The sequence below is a fragment of the Oncorhynchus tshawytscha genome, unplaced genomic scaffold (assembly GCF_018296145.1).
Source record: "Oncorhynchus tshawytscha isolate Ot180627B unplaced genomic scaffold, Otsh_v2.0 Un_contig_447_pilon_pilon, whole genome shotgun sequence".
Classification (NCBI taxonomy): Eukaryota; Metazoa; Chordata; class Actinopteri; order Salmoniformes; family Salmonidae; genus Oncorhynchus; species Oncorhynchus tshawytscha.
In genome coordinates, this window is record NW_024609818.1 from 347,501 (window position 1) to 365,759 (window position 18,259).

An 18,259-nucleotide genomic window follows, 5' to 3' on the forward strand; every position below is an offset into this window, starting at 1 on the left:
GGAGAGAAGCTCCGGTAGGATAGGATGGAGAGAAGCCCAGGTAGGATAGGATGGAGAGAAGCCCAGGTAGGATAGGATGGAGAGAAGCCCAGGTAGAAAGATCTGGGTAGGATGGATAAACCCAGGATGGACAATGGAGATTTCTCTCTCTGACACGCTCTGTCAACTCGCTCTCATCTTTCTCTTTCTCCGCAGTAAGAAAGAAGGTATGAAGAGCAGCCGTCTGGGCGCCCCACATCAGACCGGCTCCACCCCCCTTGCCCCCTCAGCCTCGCTGGAGGCAGAAGATCACATGAGTGAGTGAGTGAGTGAGTGAGTGAGTGAGTGAGTGAGTGAGTGAGTGAGAGATTTTGTAAGATATATAAAAAAATAGATATATATTTTCAAAAATGTTAATGTATTTGTCTGTGTCCCAGGTGTGTTTGTGGGCGGGGCAGCTGACAGGTGTAAGCCAATGTCCTACGAGGAGAAACGCCAGCTCAGTCTGGACATCAATAAACTGCCCGGCGACAAGCTGGGCCGCGTCGTCCACATCATCCAATCACGAGAGCCATCGCTCAAGAACACCAACCCAGACGAGATAGAGATCGACTTTGAGACGCTGAAACCCTCGACACTCCGAGAGCTGGAGACATATGTCTGGACCAGCCTTAGAAAGAAGAAGAAATGCCAGCCAGGTAAGAGAGGTGGGGAGGGAGAGAGAGAAGGAGAAATCACAGCCAGGTAAGAGAGGTGGGGAGGGAGAGAGAGAAGGAGAAATCACAGCCAGGTAAGAGAGGTGGGGAGGGAGAGAGAGAAGGAGAAATCACAGCCAGGTAAGAGAGGTGGGGGGGAGGAGAGAGAGAAGGAGAAATCCCAGCCAGGTAAGAGAGGTGGGGAGGGAGAGAGAGAAGGAGAAATCACAGCCAGGTAAGAGAGGTGGGGAGGGAGAGAGAGAGAGAAGGAGAAATCACAGCCAGGTAAGAGAGGTAAGAGAGGTCACAGCCAGGGGAGGTGGGGAGGGAGAGAGAAGGAGAAATCACAGCCAGGTAAGAGAGGTGGGGAGGGAGAGAGAGAAGGAGAAATCACAGCCAGGTAAGAGAGGTGGGGAGGGAGGAGAAAGGAGAAACAGCCAGGTAAGAGAGGTGGGGAGGGGAGAGAGAGAAGGAGGGGAGGGAGAGAGAGAAGGAGAAATCACAGCCAGGTAAGAGAGGTGGGGAGGGAGAGAGAGGAGAAATCACAGCCAGGTAAGGTGGGGAAGAGAGAGAGAAGGAGAAATCACAGCCAGGTAAGAGAGGTGGGGAGGGAGAGAGAGAAGGAGAAATCACAGCCAGGTAAGAGAGGTGGGGAGGGAGAGAGAGAAGGAGAAAACAGCCAGGTAAGAGAGGTGGGGAGGGGAGAGAGAAGGAGAAATCAGCCAGGTAAGAGAGGTGGGGAGGGAGAGAGAGAAGGAGAAATCACAGCCAGGTAAGAGAGGTGGGGAGGGAGAGAGAGAAGGAGAAATCACACAGGTAAGAGAGGTAGAGAGAAGGAGAAATCACAGCCAGGTAAGAGAGGTGGGGAGGGAGAGAGAGAAGGAGAAATCACAGCCAGGTAAGAGAGGTGGGGAGGGAGAGAGAGAAGGAGAAATCACAGCCAGGTAAGAGAGGTGGGGAGGGAGAGAGAGAAGGAGAAATCAGCCAGCCAGGTAAGAGAGGAGAAATCACAGCCAGGTAAGAGAGGTGGGGAGGGGAGAGAGAGAAGGAGAAATCACAGCCAGGTAAGAGAGGTGGGGGGGAGAGGAGAGAAGGAGAAAGGAGAAAGAAGAGAGAGAGACAGAGACAGAGGAGAAAGAGAGTGGTGGTGAAATAATGGAGGGAGAGAAGGAGAAAGAGGGAGAGAAGGAGAAAGGGAGAAAGAAGAGAGAGAGAGAGACAGAGACAGAAGGAGAAAGAGGGAGAGAAGGAGAAAGGGAGAAAGAAGAGAGAGAGAGAGACAGAGACAGAAGGAGAAAGAGAGTGGTGGTGAAATGAAACACCAGGAGAGGAATTGTGTGTCTGTGTGTGAGAGGGAGAGATGGTGAAATAATTTTGACCAGAATGACCAGTTAACCCATCCTGTGTGTGTAACGCAGTAGAGAAGGCTCTGGAGGTGACCAGTGTGATGAAGATGAAGACAGGATCTTCATCAGGCAGCAGTGACTCCTCTGACAGCGACGACACAGGTAACACACACGGCTCATAATACATAGTTTGAGTCGGGTATTACGTCGGGCAGCAAGAATGCTCAGCTCTCAGTCAACTGGCTGTGAAGCAGCTCTCAGTCAACTGGCTGTGAAGCAGCTCTCAGTCAACTGGCTGTGAAGCAGCTCTCAGTCAACTGGCTGTGAAGCAGCTCTCAGTCAACTGGCTGTGAAGCAGCTCTCAGTCAACTGGCTGTGAAGCAGCTCTCAGTCAACTGGCTGTGAAGCAGCTCTCAGTCAACTGGCTGTGAAGCAGCTCTCAGTCAACTGGCTCTCAGTCAACTGGCTGTGAAGCAGCTCTCAGTCAACTGGCTGTGAAGCAGCTCTCAGTCAACTGGCTGTGAAGCAGCTCTCAGTCAACTGGCTGTGAAGCAGCTCTCAGTCAACTGGCTGTGAAGCAGCTCTCAGTCAACTGGCTGTGAAGCAGCTCTCAGTCAACTGGCTGTGAAGCAGCTCAGTCAACTGGTCAACTGGTGTGAAGCAGTCAACTGGCTGTGAAGCAGCTCTCAGTCAACTGGCTGTGAAGCAGCTCTCAGTCAACTGGCTGTGAAGCAGCTCTCAGTCAACTGGCTGTGAAGCAGCTCTCAGTCAACTGGCTGTGAAGCAGCTCTCAACTGGTTGTGAAGCAGCTCTCAGTCAACTGGCTGTGAAGCAGCTCTCAGTCAACTGGCTGTCTCAGTCAACTGGCTGTGAAGCAGCTCTCAGTCAACTGGCTGTGAAGCAGCTCTCAGTCAACTGGCTGTGAAGCAGCTCTCAGTCAACTGGCTGTGAAGCAGCTCTCAGTCAACTGGCTGTGAAGCAGCTCTCAGTCAACTGGCTGTGAAGCAGCTCTCAGTCAACTGGTTGTGAAGCAGCTCTCAGTAGAACAACAGAATGCATCAGGGATTTGTGCATCTTTCTGAAGAAATAAAGCCTGTTTCTGTGTGCCTGTTGTTGTGTAGTGTAGCGTGGAGGAGACAGGTAGCATGGAGGAGACAGGTAGCATGGAGGAGACAGGTAGCATGGAGGAGACAGGTAGCGTGGAGGAGACAGGTAGCGTGGAGGAGACAGGTATGGAGGAGACTAGGTAGGTAGAGGAGACAGGGATGGAGACAGGTAGCATGGAGGAGACAGGTAGCATGGAGGAGATGGAGGAGACAGGTAGCATGGAGGAGACGGGTAGCATGGAGGAGGAGGTAGCATGGTGGAGACGGGTAGCATGGTGGAGACGGGTAGCATGGAGGAGACGGTAGCATGGCATGGTGGAGACGGTAGCATGGTGGAGACGGGTAGCATGGTGGAGACGGGTAGCATGGTGGAGACGGGTAGCATGGTGGACGGGACATGGTGGAGGGTAGCATGGTGGAGACGGGTAGCATGGTGGAGACGGGTAGCGTGCAGGAGACGGGTAGCGTGCAGGAGACGGGTAGCATGCAGGAGACAGGTAGCATGCAGGAGACAGTCATTTCTGAAGGCTTCCCCCAAAAACCTTCCATATTAAATGTTATCTGTGAAGTAGGACCACCTGACAGAATGATATCATGATGATTTCTATCAGTCCGGTGGGCGGTGTACAGAATCACCACGAGCCAAACACAACTGTCTCTTCCTCGGTGATTCAATTAAAGGTGAACTTCAGTATGGTTTTTGTTAGTTTTATTTTTCCAGACCTCTGAAGTGGCCTTTTGATGTGATTTTAAAGCATTGCTGTGGACTTAGAACATCCAATTTAGCTGTCAGAAAGGAACAAGGTGTGATTTTGAGAGTGAAAAAAACCGAGGAAAGCTGAACCTTATTTGGCAAAAGAAATCTAATGTTCTAGAGTCTGACAAGCCTGCTCACTGTTCAGTCACTAACAACAACACACTTGTTGAGATTGTAACCTAATATCATATTAACATGAAAAAAACTATGTAATGATTTGTGTGTGGAGGGTAGGTTATTATAGACTATTAGACTATTGGCTACTTTCACCTCTTTCCACTCCTCCCCTGATCTGGGCCAATAGTTTTTCCGTTCGGGCCAGTAGCTTTCAGTTGGCACTGGCCCGGTGTGCCGCTGGGAAATTGACCTAAATGTCAAGCCCTGTACACACATCATTTTCATTATGTTTTCTCTCTCCCTCTCTCTCCTGCTCCCTCTCCTTCTCTCTCCTTCTCTCTCTCTCTCCTTCTCTCCTCTCTCTCCCTTTCCTGCTCTCTCCCTCTCCTTCCCTCTCTCTCCTGCTCTCTCTCTCTCTCGCTCTCCTGCTCTCTCTCTCCTTCTCTCTCAGGGCTGGCCCCCCAGCAGCAAAAGTCCTCCTCTAGCAATATATACTGTAAGAGACCCCACCAGTCCAGCAGGGGCGGGGTCAGCATCACTGCCCCTCTGGACTCCTCCTCCTCCCCCAGACCCCCTAGTTCCAGTCCAAACCCCCCAGCAGCAGCATCAACACCCCTTCGCCCCCTCCTCCTCCCTCCATCCCCACTGTCCCCGTGACCTCTCTGGACTCCTCTTTGACCTTTGACCCCCTAGCTCACTTCCTGGCCCCCCATCTGAGCCAGCAGGTGGGGGAGCCCCCCTGTAATGAACTGGGGGCCCCTGCCGCCGGACCCCCCCACCTCAACGCTACCAACACACACACCTCTGAGAGCACACAGCCCTTCCTCAACCAGCAGGCCGTCATGCCCTCCGTCATGCCCTCCGTCATGCCCTCCGTCATGCCCTCCGTCATGCCCTCCGTCATGCCCTCCGTCATGCTCTCCCCAGGTATGTGGATGAACACATTTCTACACATTTCTACACTTCATTGTGTCGAGGGGTCTTGGTTTTAATGAAACATTTCGATTTTTAGAAATATAATTTATTTCTGTACTTTTGTCTTTTTGTCCCTCTCCCCCCATTCTCATCTCTTTCTCTCTCCTCCCTCCTCTCTCTCCTCCCTCCCTCCCTTCTCTCTCTCCTCCCTCGTTCCTCTCTCTCCTCCCTCCCTCCCTCTCTCTCTCTCTCCTCCTCGCTCTCTCTCTCCCTCCTCCCTCTCTCCTCTCTCTCTCCTCCCTCGCTCCTCCTCTCTCTCCTCCCTCTCCTCTCTCTCTCCTCCCTCGCTCCCTCTCTCTCCTCCCTCGCTCCTCCTCTCTCTCTCCTCCCTCGCTCTCTCTCTCCTCCCCTCGCTCCTCTCTCCTCCCTCTCTCCTCCTCCCTCGCTCTCTCTCTCTCTCCTCCCTCGCTCTCTCTCTCTCCCTCGCTCCCCTCTCTCTCTCTCTCCTCTCTCCTCTCTCCCTCTCTCTCCTCTCCTCTCCTCCCTCGCTCCCTCTCTCTCTCCTCCCTCCCTCTCCTCTCCTCTCTCCTCCTCCCTCCCTCTCTCTCCTCCCTCGCTCCTCTCTCTCTCTCCTCCCTCTCTCCTCCTCCTCCTCTCTCTCTCTCTCCCTCCTCCCTCGCTCCTCTCTCTCTCCTCCCTCGCTCCTCTCTCTCTCCTCTCTCTCTCCTCTCCCTCCTCTCCTCCTCCTCCCTCTCTCTCTCTCTCTCCCTCTCCTCTCTCTCTCTCTCTCCTCTCTCTCCTCTCTCCTCCCTCGCTCCTCTCTCTCCCTCCCTCTCTCTCTCTCTCTCCCTCCCTCCCTCGCTCTCTCTCTCTCCTCTCTCTCTCCTCTCCCTCTCCCTCTCTCCCTCTCTCTCCTCCTCTCTCTCTCTCTCCTCCCTCTCCTCTCTCCTCTCTCTCCTCTCTCCTCTCTCTCTCTCTCTCTCCTCCCTTCTCTCTCTCCTCCCTCCCTCCTCTCTCTCTCTCTCTCTCTCTCTCTCTCTCCTCTCCTCCTCCTCTCTCCCCCCTCCCTCCTCTCTGTAGCACTCCACAACGCTCCCCCAGCAGCCGTCCCGCCCCAGCAACCGAGCGGCCCCCTCCTCCCCCCTCAGCCTCCCCCTCCTCCCTCTCCACCCCCTCCTCTCTCCTCCTCCCCCCCCAGCCCTCCCTCCACATTCCCCAACCCTCCCTCCCCATTCCCCCTCCTCCCATCCCTCTCTCCCTCGCCCTTGTGTCCCCTCTCCCCTCACCCCCCACGGACTCCTGGGGGTCTCGGCCCAACCCCCTCAAGCCCTATTTGAGGACGACGAGGAGGCCGTGCCCACTAACTCTGAAACCCCTCCCCTCCCGCTCAGCCAGGTGCACATGTACCTGCAGTCGTCTCGGCCCCCGGCACACATACACCCCCACACACAGTCTCCTGTGCGGGTCCAGTCCCGGGCCCCGGCCCACACACAGTCTCCTGGGGGGGTCCAGTCCCGGGCCCCGGCCCACATACAGTCTCCTGGGCGGGGCCAGTCTCAGCTCATGTCCCGGGCCCCGGCCCACATACAGTCTCCTGGGCGGGGCCAGTCCCGGGCCCCAGCCCACATACAGTCTCCTGGGCGGGTCCAGTCCCGGGCCCCGGCCCACATACAGTCTCCTGGGCGGGGCCAGTCTCAGCTCCTGTCCCGGGCCCCGGCCCACATACAGTCTCCTGGGGTGGTCCAGTCTCGGCCCTCGGCCCACACACAGTCTCCTGGGCGGGTCCAGTCCCGGGCCCCGGCCCACATACAGTCTCCTGGGCGGGTCCCGTCCCGGCCTCCGGCCCACACACAGTCTCCTGGGCGGGTCCATTCTCAGCTCATGCAGGCCATGCAGACTCAGTCACAGGCAGCGGCCGCTCCAACCCAGCAACAGCAGAGGCTCGCAACACATTCTCACTCACACCCTCACACACACCCTCACTCACACCCTCACTCACACGCTCACGCACACATGCAGCAGGCGGGACAGGGGATGTCGTTCCCCCAGCAACAGAGCACCATGCACCCGGCACAGAAAGGGATCAAGCAGATACTACATCCACAACCATCACCACGGATCAAAACTGAGCCTTTCAACACAGGTAGGAGAGATAATACACACACAGGTAGGAGAGATAATACACACACAGGTAGGAGAGATAATACACACACAGGTAGGAGAGATAATACACACACAGGCAGACAGACAGACAGACAGACAGACAACCCTAAACCTGTACAGACAGACAGGCAGACAGACAGACAGACAACCCTAAACCTGTACAGACAGACAGACAGACAGACAACCCTAAACCTGTACAGACAGACAGACAGACAACAGACAGACAGACAGACAGACAGACAACCCTAAACCTGTACAGACAGGACAGACAGACAGACAACCCTAAACCTGTACAGACAGGCAGACAGACAACCCTAAACCTGTACAGACAGACAGACAGACAACCCTAAACCTGTACATACAGGCAGACAGACAGACAACCCTAAACCTGTACAGACAGGCAGACAGACAACCCTAAACCTGTACAGACAGAGAGGCAGACAGACAGACAGACAACCCTAAACCTGTACAGACAGACAGACAGACAGACAGACAACCCTAAACCTGTACAGACAGACAGACACAGGCAGGCAGACAACCCTAAACCTGTACAGACAGACAGGCAGACAGACAGACAACCCTAAACCTGTACAGACAGACAACAGACAGACAGACAGACAACCCTAAACCTGTACAGACAGACAGGCAGGCAGGCAGACAACCCTAAACCTGTACAGACAGACAGGCAGGCAGGCAGACACCCACTAGATGGATTCTTGGATCCCGAAAAAGGAAGATCTGAACCGAATTGCATCCGTGAAATGTCCCGTTCGACACAGACAGGATATATCCAAGTCGATTCGGATCCGAGGTGGACCAGATCCGACCCAAAGCATGTCCGAGATGAAGGAGAATCGGATCCAAATTGGGTCGGATCTGTATCAGATAAAAAATGGGTCTTTATTGCTGCTCAAAGCCAGCAGAACTGTTTTGAATTCATGATTTATACTTTTGACTGAACCAACTGCCACGTGTACCAAATGTGATATATAGAGGATATTTATTTTCATCAATATAATATTGGATCTGGTCGGTATTTGACATATTTTCAGACTGTTTGGATCTCAGGTAATCAGGTTCGGGTATATCCGTGAAGACCTCTACCCCACTCATTTCCATACTGGTGTTTCTCCCGTTGTGATAGGTCCTCTGAGGGAGAGCCCCTCCCCTCTGATGATACATTCTCCCCAGATGCCTCAGTTCCCACCAATGAGACAGTCCCCTTCCCAGCCCAAGAAACCTGTGAGTACACAAAGAGAGTGTGTGTGTACATTGTGTGTGTTTGTGTACTGTAGAACCAGTGGTTAAAGAGGACCTGTGTATGTGTGTGTTAACCCTGTGTTCTCTCTAGAACCAGGGGGTATTAGGGTTAAAGAGGACCTGTGTATGTGTGTGTTAACCCTGTGTTCTCTCTAGAACCAGGGGGTATTAGGGTTAAAGAGGACCTGTGTTAAACCTGTGTAGAACCAGGGGGTGTTAACTGTGTATGTGTGTGTTAACCCTGTGTTCTCTCTAGAACCAGGGGGTGTGTGTAACCCTGTGTTCTCTCTAGAACCAGGGGGGTATTAGGGGTTAAAGAGGACCTGTGTATGTGTGTTAACCCTGTTAGAACCCTGTGTTCTCTCTAGAACCAGGGGGGGGGGTTAAAGAGGACCTGTTAGGGGTTAAAGAACCAGGGGGGTATTAGGGGTTAAAGAGGACCTGTGTATGTGTGTGTTAACCCTGTGTTCTCTCTAGAACCAGGGGGGTATTAGGGGTTAAAGAGGACCTGTGTATGGTGTGTTAACCCTGGTTAGAACCAAAGGGGTTAAAGGACCTGTGTATGTGTGTAACCCTGTGTTCTCTCTAGAACCAGGGGGGGGGGTTAAAGAGGACCTGTGTATGTGTGTTAACCCTGTGGTATTAGGGTTAAAGAGGACCCTGGTAGAACCAGGGGGGTATTAGGGGTTAAAGAGGACCTGTGTATGTGTGTGTTAACCCTGTGTTCTCTCTAACCCTGTGAGAACCAGGGGGGTATTAGGGGTTAAAGAACCTGTGTATGTGTGTGTTAACCCTGTGTTCTCTCTAGAACCAGGGGGGTATTAGGGGTTAAAGAGGACCTGTGTATGTGTGTGTTAACCCTGTGTTCTCTCTAGAACCAGGGGGGGGGTTAAAGAGGACCTGTGTAGGGTTAACCCTGTGAGAACCTGTAGGGGTTAAAGAGGACCTGTGTATGTGTGTGTTAACCCTGTGTTCTCTCTAGAACCTAGGGGTTAAAGAGGACCTGTGTATGTGTGTGTTAACCCTGTGTTCTCTCTAGAACCAGGGGGTATTAGGGGTTAAAGAGGACCTGTGTATGTGTGTGTTAACCCTGTGTTCTCTCTAGAACCAGGGGGTATTAGGGGTTAAAGAGGACCTGTGTATGTGTGTGTTAACCCTGTGTTCTCTCTAGAACCAGGGGGGTATTAGGGGTTAAAGAGGACCTGTGTATGTGTGGTTAACCCTGTGGTATTAGGGGTTAAAGAGGACCTGTGTATGTGTGTAACCCTGTGTTCTCTCTAGAACCAGGGGGGGGTATTAGGGGTTAAAGAGGACCTGTGTATGTGTGTGTTAAACCTGTGTGTTCACTGCAGAACCAAAGGGTGAAAGAGGAGAAGCCGCTCCCCTCCCCGGTGCTGCCCCCCTCCCCTTTCAGCCCCACCCAGCGACACCACAAACCACAAGACAACAAACACACACACAGTGAGTACACACACCTGGCTCTGTGTGTGTAAGAAGTGTTAGGGAGAGAGCGGGAGAGATTTGTCTGTTTCTCTCTCTGCCTCGACGGTAGAGTTTAGAATTTCTTCACAGTCAATAGGTCACCTGAATCAACCGATCAATTGACTCCTGCAGGATCAGATGTGAAGCTATTGGACAGTTCTCGTCCTGGGCTCCGCCTCCCGGACTCCCCGGCCCCTCCCCCTTCCCATCAGGACAGCAAACTGAAGCAGGAGGCTAAAACACCCATCACCGCCAAGAAGACACAGGTGAGAGTCAGAATCATACTAGAACAAAGCATGTAGATTCAGTACTTCATTTAAAGGAGAGGTTTCCTTTTTTATAACCAAATCTCGGCATGTTCTAGAAGGGTCCATGTGATTTCACATGTTTTTGAGAAACCTGAGCAGATCACTTCCTCATCCTCGTTGTGTAGAATGGGAGCTCTGATACACATGAACAAAGGCTCCAAAAACACCCAAACAGGAAACAGATCACTTCCTCATCCTCGTTGTGATAGTAGTATGGGGGCTCAAAAACCCACAAACAAAGGCTCCAAAAACACCCAAACAGGAAACAGATCACTTCCTCGTCCTCGTTGTGATAGTATATGGGGGGTCCCAAAAAACCCACAAACAAAGGCTCCAAAAACACCCAAACAGGAAACAGATCACTTCCTCATCCTCGTTGTGATAGTATATGGGGGGTCCCAAAAAACCCACAAAGGCTCCAAAAACACCCAAATAGGAAACAGATCACTTCCTCGTCCTCGTTGTGATAGTATATGGGGGGTCCCAAAAAACCCACAAACAAAGGCTCCAAAAACACCCAAATAGGAAACAGATCACTTCCTCATCCTCGTTGTGATAGTATATGGGGGGTCCCAAAAAACCCACAAACAAAGACTCCAAAAACACCCAAACAGGAAACAGATCACTTCCTCGTCCTCGTTGTGATAGTATATGGGGGTCCCAAAAAACCCACAAAGGCTCCAAAAACAACCAAATAGGAAACAGATCACTTCCTCGTCCTCGTTGTGATAGTATATGGGGGTCCCAAAAACCCACAAACAAAGGCTCCAAAAACACCCAAATAGGAAACAGATCACTTCCTCATCCTCGTTGTGATAGTATATGGGGGTCCCAAAAAACCCACAAACAAAGACTCCAAAAACACCCAAACAGGAAACAGATCACTTCCTCGTCCTCGTTGTGATAGTATATGGGGGTCCCAAAAAACCCACAAAGGCTCCAAAAACAACCAAATAGGAAACAGATCACTTCCTCGTCCTCGTTGTGATAGTATATGGGGGTCCCAAAAACCCACAAACAAAGGCTCCAAAAACACCCAAATAGGAAACAGATCACTTCCTCATCCTCGTTGTGATAGTATATGGGGGTCCCAAAACCCACAAAGGCTCCAAAAACACCCAAATAGGAAACAGATCACTTCCTCATCCTCGTTGTGATAGTATATGGGGGGTCCCAAAAACCCCACAAACAAAGACTCCAAAAACACCCAAACAGGAAACAGATCACTTCCTCGTCCTCGTTGTGATAGTATATGGGGGGTCCCAAAAAACCCACAAACAAAGACTCCAAAAACACCCAAATATGTCCTTTAATAAAAGGACAAAGCTCTCAGTATTATAATGCAGGTCTGTAGATATATGCATGATGTTGTGTCATTCTGAACTTCAGCCACAATGTTGTGTTCTATTTTGTTCAACTAAGAGATTTCTATGTAAAAACAGCTGGGGGTTACTAATCTACAGTAAGGTGTCTGCTGTAAAAACAGCTGGGGGTTACTAATCTACAGTAAGGTGTCTGCTGTAAACACACAGCTGGGGGTTACTAATCTACAGTAAGGTGTCTGCTGTAAAAACAGCTGGTACTAATCTACAGTAAGGTGTCTGGTTACTAATCTACAGTAAGGTGTCTGCTGTAAAAACAGCTGGGGGTTACTAATCACAGCTGGGGGTTACTAATCTACAATACGGTGTCTGCTGTAAACACACAGCTGGGGGTTACTAATCTACAATACGGTGTCTGCTGAAAACACAGCTGGGGGTTACTAATCTACAATAAGGTGTCTGCTGTAAACACACAGCTGGGGGTTACTAATCTACAGTAAGGTGTCTGCTGTAAAAACAGCTGGGGGTTACTAATCTACAGTAAGGTGTCTGCTGTAAAAACACAGCTGGGGGTTACTAATCTACAGTAAGGTGTCTGCTGTAAAAACAGCTGGGGGTTACTAATCTACAGTAAGGTGTCTGCTGTAAAAACACAGCTGGGGGTTACTAATCTACAATAAGGTGTCTGCTGTAAAAACAGCTGGGGGTTACTAATCTACAGTAAGGTGTCTGCTGTAAACACACAGCTGGGGGTTACTAATCTACAGTAAGGTGTCTGCTGTAAAAACACACAGCTGGGGGTTACTAATCTACAGTAAGGTGTCTGCTGTAAAAACACAGCTGGGGGTTACTAATCTACAGTAAGGTGTCTGCTGTAAAAACACACAGCTGGGGGTTACTAATCTACAGTAAGGTGTCTGCTGTAAAAACACAGCTGGGGGTTACTAATATACCAAGCTAGCTAGTTATTTTTCCTTTCAAACCGCTACGCTACTGACATGTCTGACTACGAATACAAAAAGGAAATGTTAGAATTTGGGGCGGAGCCTCTTATTTATTTGGGGCGGAGCCTCTTATTTATTTGGTCCGGAATACACCGACGAGGACCTTCAGCAGAGCAGAGAGCGAGGTGTTCAACCAGAAGCTGAGGCCCGACTCGGGACGGGTGGTGCACTGGTGAGCGACGCCCACTGAAGACGAGTGTCTTTGCTGCGTGGAGTGGGACCTGCTTGTGCCAGCCTTGTAAAATCTAGATGTGTCTGGTGACGAGACACCGTTGTCCCGCTGGCACACCCCACTCTGTGCAACAAGTCACGAGGACTTTTCAGCCCTCATCTTCACTGCAGTTCTAGAAACGTTTTTCAATTTCAAATTGAATCATGGGAGAACACCTGTAAAACTTTTATTTCACTGTTGAAGAACATGTTATAACATATTGACAGTAGCATGGACTACATGGTAGATGGGAGGATACATATTGACAGTAACAGTTCAGTATCATGGACTACATGGTAGATGGGAGGATACATATTGACAGTATCATGGACTACATGGTAGATGGGAGGATACATATTGACAGTATCATGGACTACATGGTAGATGGAAGGACACATATTGACAGTATCAGTTCAGTATCATGGACTACATTGTAGATGGGAGGATACATATTGACAGTATCAGTTCAGTATCATGGACTACATGGTAGATGGGAGGATACATATTGACAGTATCATGGACTACATGGTAGATGGGAGGATACATATTGACAGTATCAGTTCAGTATCATGGACTACATGGTAGATGGGAGGATACATATTGACAGAATCATGGACTACATGGTAGATGGGAGGATACATATTGACAGTATCATGGACTACATGGTAGATGGGAGGATACATATTGACAGTATCATGGACTACATGGTGGATGGGAGGATACATATTGACAGTAGCATGGACTACATGGTGGATGGGAGGATACATATTGACAGTATCATGGACTACATGGTGGATGGGAGGATACATATTGACAGTATCAGTTCAGTATCATGGACTACATGGTAGATGGGAGGATACATATTGACAGTATCATGGACTACATGGTAGATGGGAGGATACATATTGACAGTAGCATGGACTACATGGTGGATGGAGGATACATATTGACAGTATCATGGACTACATGGTAGATGGGAGGATACATATTGACAGTAGCATGGACTACATGGTAGATGGGAGGATACATATTGACAGTATCATGGACTACATGGTGGATGGGAGGATACATATTGACAGTATCAGTTCAGTATCATGGACTACATGGTAGATGGGAGGATACATATTGACAGTATCATGGACTACATGGTAGATGGGAGGATACATATTGACAGTATCAGTTCAGTATCATGGACTACATGGTAGATGGGAGGATACATATTGACAGTATCATGGACTACATGGTAGATGGGAGGATACATATTGACAGTATCATGGACTACATGGTAGATGGGAGGATACATATTGACAGATCATCAGTATCATGGACTACATGGTAGATGGGAGGATACATATTGACAGTATCATGGACTACATGGTAGAGATGGGACAGTATCAGGATACATATTGACAGTATCATGGACTACATGGTAGATGGGAGGATACATATTGACAGTATCATGGACTACATGGTAGATGGGAGGATACATATTGACAGTATCAGTTCAGTATCATGGACTACATGGTAGATGGGAGGATACATATTGACAGTATCATGGACTACATGGTAGATGGGAGGATACATATTGACAGTATCATGGACTACATGGTAGATGGGAGGATACATATTGACAGTATCATGGATCAGTTCATATTCATGGACTACATGGTAGATGGGAGGATACATATTGACAGTATCAGTTCAGTATCATGGACTACATGGTAGATGGGAGGATACATATTGACAGATCATGGACTACATGGTGATGGGAGGATACATATTGACAGTATCATGGACTACATGGTAGATGGGAGGATACATATTGACAGTATCATGGACTACATGGTAGATGGGAGGATACATATTGACAGTATCAGTTCAGTATCATGGACTACATGGTAGATGGGAGGATACATATTGACAGTATCATGGACTACATGGTAGATGGGAGGATACATATTGACAGTAGTTCATGGACTACATGGTGGATGAGAGGATGGACTACATGGACTACATGGTAGATGGGAGGATACATATTGACAGTATCATGGACTACATGGTAGATGGGAGGATACATATTGACAGTATCAGTTCAGTATCATGGACTACATGGTGGATGGGAGGATACATATTGACAGTATCATGGACTACATGGTAGATGGGAGGATACATATTGACAGTATCATGGACTACATGGTAGATGGGAGGATACATATTGACAGTAGTATCATGGACTACATGGTAGATGGGAGGATACATATTGACAGTAGCATGGACTACATGGTAGATGGGAGGATACATATTGACAGTATCATGGACTACATGGTAGATGGGAGGATACATATTGACAGTATCATGGACTACATGGTAGATGGGAGGATACATATTGACAGTATCAGTTCAGTATCATGGACTACATGGTAGATGGGAGGATACATATTGACAGACAGTTCAGTATCATGGACTACATGGTGGATGGGAGGATACATATTGACAGTATCAGTTCAGTATCATGGACTACATGGTGGATGGGAGGATACATATTGACAGTAGCGTGGACTACATGGTGGATGGGAGGATATATATTGACAGTATCATGGACTACATGGTAGATGGGTGGATACATATTGACAGTAACAGTTCAGTATCATGGACTACATGGTAGATGGGAGGATACATATTGACAGTATCAGTTCAGTATCATGGACTACATGGTAGATGGGAGGATACATATTGACAGTATCATGGACTACATGGTAGATGGGTGGATACATATTGACAGTAGCATGGACTACATGGTAGATGGGAGTATACATATTGACAGTAGCATGGACTACATGGTAGATGGGAGGATACATATTGACAGTATCAGTTCAGTATCATGGACTACATGGTGGATGGGAGGATACATATTGACAGTATCAGTTCAGTATCATGGACTACATGGTAGATGGGAGGATACATATTGACAGTATCATGGACTACATGGTAGATGGGAGGATACATATTGACAGTAGCATGGACTACATGGTAGATGGGAGGATACATATTGACAGTATCATGGACTACATGGTAGATGGGAGGATACATATTGACAGTATCAGTTCAGTATCATGGACTACATGGTAGATGGGAGGATACATATTGACAGTATCATGGACTACATGGTAGATGGGAGGATACATATTGACAGTATCATGGACTACATGGTAGATGGGAGGATACATATTGACAGTATCAGTTCAGTATCATAGACTACATGGTAGATGGGAGGATACATATTGACAGTATCATGGACTACATGGTAGATGGGAGGATACATATTGACAGTATCAGTTCAGTATCATGGACTACATGGTAGATGGGAGGATACATATTGACAGTATCATGGACTACATGGTAGATGGGAGGATACATATTGACAGTATCATGGACTACATGGTAGATGGGAGGATACATATTGACAGTATCATGGACTACATGGTAGATGGGAGGATACATATTGACAGTAGTATCATGGACTACATGGTAGATGGGAGGATACATATTGACAGTATCATGGACTACATGGTAGATGGAAGGACACATATTGACAGTATCAGTTCAGTATCATGGACTACATTGTAGATGGGAGGATACATATTGACAGTAACAGTTCAGTATCATGGACTACATGGTGGATGGGAGGATACATATTGACAGTATCAGTTCAGTATCATGGACTACATGGTGGATGGGAGGATACATATTGACAGTATCAGTTCAGTATCATGGACTACATGGTGGATGAGAGGATACATATTGACAGTAGCATGGACTACATGGTAGATGGGAGGATACATATTGACAGTATCAGTTCAGTATCATGGACTACATGGTAGATGGGAGGATACATATTGACAGTATAGCATGGACTACATGGTAGATGGGAGGATACATATTGACAGTATCATGGACTACATGGTAGATGGGAGGATACATATTGACAGTATCATGGACTACATGGTAGATGGGAGGATACATATTGACAGTATCATGGACTACATGGTAGATGGGAGGATACATATTGACAGTATCATGGACTACATGGTAGATGGGAGGATACATATTGACAGTATCAGTTCAGTATCATGGACTACATGGTAGATGGGAGGATACATATTGACAGTATCAGTTCAGTATCATGGACTACATGGTAGATGGGAGGATACATATTGACAGTATCATGGACTACATGGTAGATGGGAGGATACATATTGACAGTAGCATGGACTACATGGTAGATGGGAGGATACATATTGACAGTATCATGGACTACATGGTAGATGGGGGAGGATACATATTGACAGTATCATGGACTACATGGTGGATGGGAGGATACATATTGTACAGTTCAGTATCATGGACTACATGGTAGATGGGAGGATACATATTGACAGTATCATGGACTACATGGTGGATGGGAGGATACATATTGACAGTATCATGGACTACATGGTGGATGGGAGGATACATATTGACAGTATCAGTTCAGTATCATGGACTACATGGTGGATGGGAGGATACATATTGACAGTATCAGTTCAGTATCATGGACTACATGGTAGATGGGAGGATACATATTGACAGAATCATGGACTACATGGTAGATGGGAGGATACATATTGACAGTAGCAGTTCAGTATCATTGACTACATGGTAGATGGGAGGATACATATTGACAGTATCATGTACTACATGGTAGATGGGAGGATACATATTGACAGTATCATGGACTACATGGTAGATGGGAGGATACATATTGACAGTATCATGGACTACATGGTAGATGGGAGGATACATATTGACAGTATCATGGACTACATGGTAGATGGGAGGATACATATTGACAGTATCATGGACTACATGGTAGATGGGAGGATACATATTGACAGTATCATGGACTACATGTGTAGATGGGAGGATACATATTGACAGTATCAGTTCAGTATCATGGACTACATGGTAGATGGGAGGATACATATTGACAGTATCATGGACTACATGGTAGATGGGAGGATACATATTGACAGTATGGACTACATGGTAGATGGGAGATACATATTCAGTATCATGGACTACATGGTAGATGGGAGGATACATATTGACAGTATCATGGACTACATGGTAGATGGGAGGATACATATTGACAGTATCATGGACTACATGGTAGATGGGAGGATACATATTGACAGTATCATGGACTACATGGTAGATGGGAGGATACATATTGACAGTATCATGGACTACATGGTAGATGGGAGGATACATATTGACAGTATCAGTTCAGTATCATGGACTACATGGTAGATGGGAGGATACATATTGACAGTACAGTTCAGTATCATGGACTACATGGTAGATGGGAGGATACATATTGACAGTAGTTCAGTATCATGGACTACATGGTAGATGGGAGGATACATATTGACAGTACATATTGATACAGTATCATGGACTACATGGTAGATGGGAGGATACATATTGACAGTATCAGTTCAGTATCATGGACTACATGGTAGATGGGAGGATACATATTGACAGTATCAGTTCAG

General features: G+C 48.2%; 1 protein-coding gene across 1 annotated transcript in view; it reads left to right on the plus strand.

The window, feature by feature from the left end:
* LOC112241306 (bromodomain-containing protein 4-like) overlaps positions 1 to 18,259 on the plus strand; it is a 62,710-nt gene that overhangs the window by 31,212 nt on the left and 13,239 nt on the right. Inside the window, 10 exon segments of the mRNA XM_042318872.1 lie at positions 196 to 296; positions 417 to 677; positions 2,093 to 2,182; positions 4,452 to 4,653; positions 4,719 to 4,927; positions 5,996 to 6,021; positions 6,155 to 7,058; positions 8,223 to 8,320; positions 9,691 to 9,799; positions 9,953 to 10,086. Of these exon segments, the coding sequence (XP_042174806.1) occupies positions 196 to 296; positions 417 to 677; positions 2,093 to 2,182; positions 4,452 to 4,653; positions 4,719 to 4,927; positions 5,996 to 6,021; positions 6,155 to 7,058; positions 8,223 to 8,320; positions 9,691 to 9,799; positions 9,953 to 10,086 (2,134 nt within the window).